Source organism: Phalaenopsis equestris, unplaced genomic scaffold (genome assembly GCF_001263595.1).
Source record: "Phalaenopsis equestris unplaced genomic scaffold, ASM126359v1 Scaffold000425, whole genome shotgun sequence".
NCBI lineage: Eukaryota > Viridiplantae > Streptophyta > Magnoliopsida > Asparagales > Orchidaceae > Phalaenopsis > Phalaenopsis equestris.
The window spans coordinates 42,934-54,258 of NW_018164866.1; the positions used below are offsets into that span (position 1 = coordinate 42,934).

General features: G+C 33.4%; 1 protein-coding gene across 1 annotated transcript in view; it reads left to right on the forward strand.

The window, feature by feature from the left end:
- LOC110027350 (26S protease regulatory subunit 6B homolog) overlaps positions 1 to 6,426 on the forward strand; it is a 27,209-nt gene extending 20,783 nt beyond the window's left edge. Inside the window, exons 5-7 of the mRNA XM_020728735.1 lie at positions 256 to 339; positions 5,876 to 6,054; positions 6,163 to 6,426. Of these exons, the coding sequence (XP_020584394.1) occupies positions 256 to 339; positions 5,876 to 6,010 (219 nt within the window). The 3' untranslated portion in view covers positions 6,011 to 6,054; positions 6,163 to 6,426. The remainder of the gene's footprint in view (positions 1 to 255; positions 340 to 5,875; positions 6,055 to 6,162) is intronic.
- Positions 6,427 to 11,325: the final 4,899 nt, after the last annotated feature.

The following is an 11,325-nucleotide window of genomic DNA, read 5'->3' on the forward strand; positions in this document are numbered from 1 at the left end:
CCCCCCAAGAAAAAATTATTTGGGATTGGCTTTATGAATCCTCATTCTTTGTTTATTCTTTTTGATTGATGCATGAGGTGTTAAATTCATTTCCATTTTACTATCTAATTGCATCTAAAACGGAATCATGCAATAAAATAATTTGAAAATTATTAAATCTATCTTTTTCAATTGATTTATTGCGAAAGCCTAGTAAAGTTCTCATGCAACATGAAATTTCTGCTTATTAATTTCATCAGCTGCCTCTACTTTCAGGTCTGCACTGCTAAAATGAATCTTAGTGATGAGGTTGATTTGGAAGACTATGTTTCTAGACCTGATAAGATTAGTGCAGCTGAGGTTAGTTATTTTTTATTTCATTTGCAGTAATTTGTTTAAGTTTTGTTTGTTTCTTTTGGCCGCTGTATATAATCTTCATTACCGTATTGCAGTTACCGCCTTACACAGTTAGTATGTTTTACACTGTTTTTTGTCTTTTATACATTCTTTTGAACAATTGTCATTTTATTTCTAACAAAAGGAACATTTGCATATTCCTCCTTGTAAAATTAGACTTTTTTAAAACTTTGCAAACAAGGATAATATTTTTTCCTTATTTTGTGAGCAAAGAGAATTTTGATTATTAGAACATTGTGCACTTTTTATTATTTTGTGAGAAGGGCAATTTTGATTATTAAAGCATGTGCACACACACACACCATGTAAGCAAGCACTTCTTTCTTATTTTTAGGAAGGAGAATTTCAATCGTTAAAACACCCACATCCACATGCATACTATCAAACAAACATACCCGCACATGCACACACACACTCACACTTGCGAACACACTCATATCTGCTTGTGCACATGCCCACAAATGTGTATGCGTACATGCACTTCTTTTTATTTTGTCAGCAACAACAATTTTGATTTATAAATATACACCAACCCACCCACCCACACACACAAATGTTAGTGCTTGCGCGTACTTTAATTATTAATATTAACATGCAAACACACACACCCATACATGCACACACATATATGCACCATACACATGCGCTGGTTTGCACACCCATGCACACTCACTTCCACCCATTCACACATTCATGTCAAAGCGGAACGGGTTTTGTGTTTAGTTGTGATTTGACAAACTCACTTGTAGTGCAAGCCAACACTCTTGCTAGCACTCGTAATCCACAGCGCTTGTGAGAGGTGCTACAATATGGCCACTCATCATGCATTCGCCAGATCAAGAATGCCAGTCAGCGCTTACCGAAGTCTGCAACCGACAACCTTACACTCTGTTGGGATGATAGCATTGATGGCTTCTCATATCATATATGAGCACTGGCTAAGCTTGATGAGTTCATCAACTTGAGACGTTAACTTAAAGAAGTCAAGACATGCTGAGATTTTCAAGAAATTTTAGCAAATTTGCTATTATGAAACTATGGCATATTTATTAGGATTTTAAGCATGTTTATTGCTCTTATTTGCTGAGTGTGCTAACTTTTATCCTTATTTTAAAATTTTAACTGCCGTTTTTCACAAAAGAATAGTAAATTTCAGGTATGTTTATTCAAGTTTCTTACAAAAAAAGTATGACCCGTTCGATGATTTGGCCTTATTGAATATGTTTATTTTTTCCTATTTTTTCCTGTATTAGAAGTTGGAACTTGGTAAGTATTCTTTTTTATGAACTTAAACATTTGGTTCCATTCTTCTTTCTGAAATAAAACTACGCGGCATCACAAACAAATTTCCTATAAAATATGAGCAGTTACTCTCATTTATCATATCTATCCCTTGCTGAGTTGCAGTAATGTTAAACCATATTAATCCTTCATTGGCCAGCACCTGTAGATCATTTTCACTATGCTTCTTTAGTTAGCTACTCCATTTTTTTTAATTATGCATATCTGCAGTACTTGTGATTAGTTTAAGTTCATGTGGCTAATTCAATTGATATTTTGAATTCATATTCCGTTCAAGCACCATTTATTTACTGCATTGTTCTATTCTGATTTAACTGAATCCTTGGAAAATTTCATTCATTTGAATATATTTGTGGCTTTTATTCCCTGAACTACCGCAGGGTCTTGGTTAATTACATGTGCTTATCTGGGACATGGGATTACTGTAAAATTGGATAATCACTCTCTAGACTATAACAAGCCCATCTTTCAAGTTTCGCTGATTTTGCCCATCAAAATAAGAAAGTTGAGAATTCAATCTTTGATTGTAAAACTTGAGATGGGTTTCTAGCTTGGTTAGTATAAATGATAATATCATGGAGTCCAATGAAACGTGTAGGCAAAACAGTGGTCATCAAGTCCATGTATGATAAAAATGAAACTGTTAAGATAGATGTGTGTTTATAACATCATGTTGTCCTATCCTTTATTTCTCTTTTTCTCCATCTGTTTTACTTTTCTTGATAAAAAAATATTAGTATTGTGACATCGCTAGTTCAAACAGAGCATCGCTGAGCATGACTCACAACATTTCAGGCAATAAATTAGTATTTTTTTCCTCCTTATTTTCACTATTTTTGTTTTCGTATCATTGTTAAAAAAATATCATCTGGCAAAATAATAATAGTTTGTTTGGTTTTGCTGAAAGAGATGCAGTGCGAAAGGAATGCAATGTAAAATGTAGTGTATTTGAAATATTTTGTAGCTAATTTAGTTCAGTATAAAATAAATGCAGAAACTTATATTTTTGTGTTTGTTTGTTGAAAAATGAAATCAGTACAAATTTATGGTTAATGGTGGAAACGGTTGGCGGCATTAGTGGGCGGTGGCATTAGTGGGCGGTGGCTTGTGGCAGCGTTGGCAGTTGGCAGGTAATGTTGGCAACGGCTATCAGTAGCGCTGACTATGGTGGGCGGCGGCGGCCAGTAAGACAACAATTGTGGGTGGCGGCGGCTGCCTGAGACGATGAGTGGCAGGCTGCAGTTTATAATGTATTTGGAAATTGTCCAAATCTAACAAACTCGGAATACATCAGTGCTGAACTGTTGGGTGAATTCCAAATTAACCAAAATTTTACACTGCATTCTATTTTTTATGTAACTACACAATTTTTAAAAGCACTTGCATTTGGTTCACTTTACATCAGAAATGCAATAAACTAAATAACCCCCAATTGCTCAATTTTTGTACGGAAGAACAAAAAATCACTTATAATAGTAGATAATAAATGCCTTACATGTGCATTTTTTTCCAGTAATTATAATTCAAGTTAGATGAGCGCTGCATTTTTTTACAATTTGCACCTGTAATGGTGATCTGATTTATTTTTGTTCCTTACAGAAGAACATTAATAGTTTAAATTCAATATCCGGCTTTAGGTAAGATCTAAGAACTACATAGATCATGCACAGAATTCTGTAGGTGTACAAAAGCATTAGAAATGAGTATCATTCGCATATGCAGATTCAGCCGCTGTCTAATAAAGCCATAATTTAATAAAAGTTTAACCTGAAATAATCTGGAATGGTCAATCATTTCATCGTCAACAATTGAAGACATCAAGTTGAAACAATAAATGAATAGCATGATATTGATAAATTATAAATGCTTTTTTTTATAAAATAGGCCAATATTTTGGGATTGAATCTCTGAATCTTTGGATGTGAAGATAATAAATTCATAATTGTCCTTGCAACTACATGATAGCCATGTTTTGCCAAAATGACGCTGTGAAGTTATTTTTAGGTTAAGCTGCTGTTAGAAAGGAGCTGATGGTGAAGTAGATTCTGTATGGATGATTTGTAGTGCTGCAGCTATTTTTTGAGAAAAGCTGTAATGCTTTCATGTATATTTATTAGCTTTAAGTCCACAGTTTCAGAAAAAATTAAAACATAATAATAAAAATAAATTTCAGCAGTTCAAGAGAAGTTAAAAGCCCATTATCTTACTACATTAAGTGTTGTACATGACTTAACACATAATAATATGATAATAAAAAATACAAAAACAAGTAATATTATCATAACATTATTTTTTATGTCTAAGCAATCAAGTCTTTTGGAGAATTTTATTTTCAAAGCACATCTCCAGACATTCACTATCAGAAGTTGATTTCTCACTATCATCAACTCATCTGAAAAAATTTGCAATCGTCTACTGTGCTAATTCTGGGACAGCTAGAGATTCTCCAATAAACAACCACATCCAAACACACTTAAGGAGGAGAGCCCCAAAAAAACTATAATTCCTCACAATATGTCATAAACAAGTACACCCGAATACATCAACTTGTATTTTAACATACCAAAGAAACATAAAATCCAATAAAACTAACATACTATTACAAAATCACACCCGAATGCACACAAAAGGAAGAGAGCTCCGTAATCCCCAATCCTAAACACATTATAATTCACATTTTGTGATTCCGGTATCCTAAACACATTATAATTCACAGTTTGTGATTCCGAATAAACCGTAAAAATCAGAGAAGAAACTCCAATAATATCCATAACTGAATCACAGCACAACAAAACCAGCCCAATGCAGGTGAGGGAAATCGAGATATGCATAAACCTTAGCCAAACACACGAGAACAAGATAACGTAAGAAAGAAGAACGCGCCTGATCGAGATAAGGGAAGACAAGAAAGTCGGGCATACCTGCAATGAAGAATGATTGGGAACGAGAAGATGGAAGGAGCATAATCGAGGAAGAAAACACGAGGGTAGAACGGGAATTGAGGGTTTAGAGGGGGAACACAGAGGGAAAATGGAAGTGAAACCATGGAACGTAGAAGGAAAAGGACTGTCACGGAACACTAAAAATAGGCGGTGGTAACACGGAGAAATCCAGGCTAATGCCGCTTCTAACAGAAAGGCGGGGCAACAGGAACGTGAATTGCTGCGGTGCCGCTGCCCCAAACATACCCTATGTTAGCATGCTGCTTTTTAGAATTGCAAAGTAATTCATTCTTTCAGCATTTGGATAATTTTTTATTAATGAAAATTTACGGCATAGGTTTTTTATTACTGATGATTGAGGAAGTTTCCCGTTAGCTACACGATTAATCAGAAGTGCTCTTGCATGCTTATACCAACATGGAAAGTCTCATTCATTGCTCTTGTTTTGCACCTGAAGTCAATTTTGTTGTATCGACTGCTGAAATCAATTCTATTAATAAAGACATGCATATATAATATGTTGAAATCTTAAACCAACACCACTTAGTCGGAATAAATTTATTTAGCTAACACAGAATAGAGAAGTTGCCACATAATGCTGCATGTTTTGGAAGCATATATCGTGTACTTATACCATAAGGGCATTTATTTACATATCACACAATTCTTATGCATTTTCCTATCTCACTCCTAAACTTTTATATCGTGTACCTTATACCATAAGGGCATTTATTTACATATCACACAATTCTTATGTATTTACCTATCTCACTCCTAAACTTTTATATTTACACACATATTAGTCAGTTATTTAATATCACATCAAAAATAACACTATTTTCACTTTTCATGCATCGGTTTAAAGTACCAAAGTGTTTTTTGTGCAAATATGAAAGTGTATGTGTGAGATATGTAAATTCAGAACTTGGTTATTGATAGGTGAAGTTTCCTATATTATAATGCCTATGGAGGGCGATACATTTGTAATACAGAGTTCTAGAACATGGCTGTCATGGTAATGATGCGTCTGGATCATAAAGTACCCAATATTGATATAGAAATAACCTTGATGGGTAAATATGGTTCGATATCTTAATTCGACGAAATTTCTAACTTATTTTAGTAATAGTGTGGAATACTTGGAAATTCTTGAAACTACTGATGCATGCCTTCCACTCCTTTTCATTAAACCCCTCTGTTCAATCCACATTCTTACGGCTCAATCGTTTTGGTAGATCGCAGCCATTTGTCAGGAAGCCGGGATGCATGCCGTCCGCAAGAACCGTTACGTCATCCTTCCCAAAGACTTCGAGAAAGGTTACCGGACAAATGTGAAGAAGCCTGACACCGACTTCGATTTCTACAAGTAAAAGCTCGCGGACACATGGCTCGGCTTCATACTTGATACAGAAGGGTAAATTCAGTGCTTCATCTTGTTAAATGCAGCTTTATATTCCATTAAACTTTGTTCTTGTGGGTTAATTTGCATATTTAGAATTTTTAACTTTGGTTTTATCGACAGGCAACGCTTTTACTGCACTCAGAATTTTACATGGCAGAACATCTCTGGAGCCTGGAAACTTCGCATATTTAAAGGATAGGAATCTGATATGGACTTTACCTGTCTGGACCTGTGAACCGTTTTTTTAATTTTAACAATTTGTTATTATTAATATCAGTTCCATTGCCCACAGTATGTTGCTTCTGTGACATTTTTTTATGAAGCTGTTTCTTTGGATGTGAACGTTTGGAGGCTGCTTGTTTTGTTTGCCAGTTAGATTGTTAATCCTGCACATACTGGACAATTTTAATTCATGAATTATATACAAGCAAAAACAAGTTTTTTTAACTCATATTTTGTACATACAAATTAACAAAATTTGATACATGCATGTTTCTGATGTTGAAGACTAGATAAAAAACGACCTAAAATCTTAAAATTATTTATACATTTGATTCAAAATATAGTTGAGATTGGATTTTAGGATTATTATTATTCTCCTCAATTATATATTTATATGGTTCCAACCTTTTAAATTCCCATAATGAACACGGTTGAACAATTTGTACGACCTAAAATCCAAATGGAGCAACATTTATGTTTTGGAGGTTGCAACGTATTGTGTGCATGATCTGATTAACGAAAAAATATTGTATTTGTATTCCACACGTAGGATTATGTGCGGAGTTCAATGAAATTACGGAACGTGGATGTAATAAAAAGAAAGAAACGATATGAGAATTGTTGCGTTTAAAAAAAAGGTCGGTACATCCGGGATGGGGGTGATGCAGTCATTGTCCGTCTCCAAGTATAAGAATTGTTGCTTTTTATGGATCATGTTCCATTATTTACATTAGCAACTAATTAATTATTTCTTAATTAGTTCCGCTTCCAACTTCCTCTTGATTTGCGAAATAAAGTACGTTTCCTTTATTCGGCCGATGAGGAAGAATTAAAAAGGAATCGCAAGGCTGCTTCCTTAGGGAGTTCTTCGGTGCTGTAGCTTTCGGGTAAAGCAAAACGAATTTCAAGGTGCTGCTCCCTTGGGTTTCTTTCTTGCGTTTCCGCATACGGGAGCAAGAAGGATTTGCAAAGCCCGGCTGCTGGAGAATATCTTCTTCTGTAGCTCGTGGTTAGTCGATACATAGAGATGTATGGGACCATATCAAGTGACATCTGTGTGGACGTAAGCAATTTTTTGAACCACATAAATCCATGTTCAGCTTTTCTGTTTGCCAATTCCTCATTCCAATTTTTTTTGGCTTTATTTTCGCCGTTATTCACAACACAAAAGTATTAAATTCATGCATGCCCTCATTTTAATTATATCATATACTCTCCTTCTTGGATGTTACAAACTCTTGTCCCCATTCGAAAAATTATGTGGCCAATCCATACTCTTATTTAAAAATATGGAATTGTCTCCTGTCCTTCTGAATGGGCAGGAAGGCTCCTCTTCAATTTGAATGCTTAATAATTATTTCCTAATTAACTTAAATTATAACTATTGATATATATGACTAAAAATCATTTTATTTTTTAAAGATTAATAGTCTTAACACTTCCGAGATTCGTTTGATCCGATCTGGATCATATGATCTGCTGACCATCTGTCATCTTTGACATGATCTTGGTTTATGCTGTACAAATTGGAAATAGTTTTTAAGATATAAAATAGAATAAATTATCGAATTTTATATAACCTTTCATATAAAGAAAAAATAATAAATTCTTCATTAAAAAAATTAATTTGCTATTTATTTCTTTAAGTTGTTCACATTATTTACAGGGAATATCAAAAAAAAAAAATATTCATATTATCCAGTTCATAGCCCTTTAAAAACTTCTAACGCTATATAGATAGAAATAAATTTCTCTTATAAAAAGTGGCAATTACATAAATACCACATAATTCTTATGTATTTACATATCTGACACCTAAACATTAATATTGACATGCACGCCACTCAAGTCTTTAACATCAAATAAAAAATGCTACCATCAGTACCTTTTAGAAGTTAAATACACATTTTAGTGCATAGGTTTATGACAAAAATGTGTTATAGGTACAATTATGAAGCTCTGGAAGTTAGATGAGTAAATACATAAAAATTGTGTGGTATGTTATATTCACACGCACGCACACACTGAATTGAAATCAAAGCATTCCGGTTTGGTTTGGTTCTAAGTTTAAATTCCTTCAAGAAAAAAGGTTTGGTTAGACTTGCCGTAGTTTACAGTGCCATTTCTGGTTCTTATTGGTTGCACTTTCTATTAAAAGTGAACTTTAATACTTTTTAATTGTCCTGAAAAGCAAGTGGCCATCCACTATATATAGCCTGGAACAAGTATTATCACCATAGTCCTAGAAAAACTTCATTGATTTTAAAATATTAAAAATAACTTCTTGATCATTGACTCCCACAGTAAGCTTTCTTTTTTGTACATCTGTCATAGCCCTTTTTGTGCTTAAAAATGGTTTACTTAGGATAACAGGGATCTCCTTATCTTCTTGCATATCCAGTATAATGAAATCAACAGGGAAGCTAAATTTATCAATTTAATATGTACATCTTCTATCACCACGTTAGAAACGTAAGAGATTTGTCAACTAATTGCGGGGTTATTGTGTTTGGCTAGATTTCTCCTAATTCTAATCTTCTAATGATAAAAAAAACATAAAATTGATATTTTCCCCTAAATCACATAAAGCTTTCCCAAAAAATATTTCTCCCATGACAAATAGAATGATGAAACAACTTGGATCCTTAAGTTTTTATAGTGGTTTTTTTTTTTTTTTTCTGAATGACAACACTACACTCCTCAATTATAATCATAGTCTCAAAATCACCTATATTTATCTTCATAATCAAAATGTCTTTCATAAACTTCACATAATTAGACATACGTTCAAAATCTTCTTAAAAATGAATATTAATTGAGTTTCTCACATCTATAAACCTAAAAAATTATTGATCTAACTTGTTATTCATAAGTCACTAAGGAAGGGGTTGCAGTAGTCTTATATTTTTCTAGGAGGCGAGTCTGATTTTCTAAGTATGTAGAATTTTTTTTTTTCACTAGGACTGTCAAACTTAAGATTAGATTCTTTAGAACTACTCTCCTTCCTAGTAATTTCTTCCAACTTCTCCTCACTTCTCAATCTGATGGCTTTCACCTACTAGTTTTCTTTCTTCTTCGGATTCACTTTAGTGTTACTAAGTAACATCATTTGGGGTCTATTACTCAAAGAGTTAGTCATTTGCCTTAATTGATTTTCAATATTCTTTATGGTTGTGTCTTGAATTTGTAACCAATTTTCTATTTGTAACAAAATTTCTTTCAAGGATAGTCTATTTTCGTTAAATTGAAAATTGAAAGAGAATACCAGAGGGTAATTCAATCTTCTATTTCTATTACCAAGATTATTTTTGTTTCCTAAAGAGTTAGGTTTGTTGCTCCTCCAAGTCCGATCTCCTATATTTTGATTGTTATTCTAATTAAAATTTGATGACTCCTCCATTTTGGGTTGTAAGAATTAGAATAAAGGTTATTGAGTATGTTTTTGATAGCATTCACTAGCTCTACAAAAGTAATACCAAGATCCACTAACAATCAATAGGCATTTTCTTCTATTATTAGTGATCATAATGTTGGATTTAAGCCAAGATTACATAGCTTCCTTGAAATAAATACTACTTATGAAGTCTGAATAGCTAAAACATCAGTATCAAGAATACTGGCTACCTTTCTGGTTCAGTCTCTTAGAAGGCCATTGAAAAATAACCATCTCTTTTATCAGTAAATAAACCTCCTTAAATGGTTTAAATATAGTGGTGAGTATTCCTACCTGTCACGCGGGTGACCCAGGTTCGATCCTCGGCAACGACGCCACAAAAACTTGACCCGACCCGCAATTACGCAATTATTTAGTTTCCTGGCAAAAAACTTGATTTGGTTTCTTTAGGCGGCTAGTGTGAAAATTAGATATATTATAGAATTTAGAATTTGATTTATATTTTACACACTAGGGGTTTTACGAAATTATACGTATCGTTTCAAGTAATATAGGACTTTCTTTAAAAACCCCAGTATCGATCCCACAAAGAAATAAAGTAAGAAATCTCTTAGGCTAATTCTAATTACTATGATTAGGTATTAGTTTGGAATTTTTGAAAATTTTGATTTTCGTCATTCACTAATTTACTCTAAATTAAAGTTAACTAAATTAAATAAAAAAAAAAACTAATCTAAGGAGACTAGTTAAATTATGGAAAGTTCTTATATAATCAAAATCCTTTTCCCTTTGTGATGAGATCATATTCAGTGTAGGAATCAAATGTTTAATAACTTAAATTAAGTTCCTAATTCATATAGTTATGTTGAGTAGGTTCTATTCAGTCACTTCCAGATTACCTAATGTGCCCTCTCTATAGGACTAACCAGGCCTCAGGTTCCAACTCTAGATCAAATTGATAAAGGTTCTAGTCTATCACCCTAAAATCACCAATTCTACACCCATCAAAACTTATCTACCTATCTATTTGCACTTCCCCTAGATTAAGTCTCCTCTCATCCTAAGGGTTAATGTGGTGGTCACTAGTTGTGTGAAATTATAGCCCTCCAATATCATTATGTTTCGCAACATATTTTAACATTACAAATGACTAGTTTGGAAAGTAAATTAAGAATCATTGAAAATACCATCACAATTTTAGAATAAAAGAAATCTTCAAATTATTCTAATCTCACACATGATTAATTCTCATCACAAGGAGAAAGTGTTAGGAAAAATATTCACTAAGCATGAAAAAAATACAACAGAAAACTTCGTTTAAATTAAAGCAATTTCACTAGAAAAGTGTTTTCAACAATTATAAGATAATGATGAACATAATACTTAGTTTTTTCTCAGAAATAAAGATGAAAATTCCTCCAACAAAGTCTCCTACTGATCCACGCAAAGCTCCTACAATTCCTTACTGATATCTCTCAAAATCCCTCACCATTCTCTTCATAAAAGGTAGAAATCTACACATCCTACTCCTATCTACGACCTCTGGATGTTCTTGGAGATTCCAAGAGATTAAAATGCCAAAAGGTGCCTTTCCAAGTACCAAAAGTCACCTTCTAACTCTTTGGTGCGTCTAGAAGTCGTCCAAAACTTTTTCTGGCGCCTAGGCA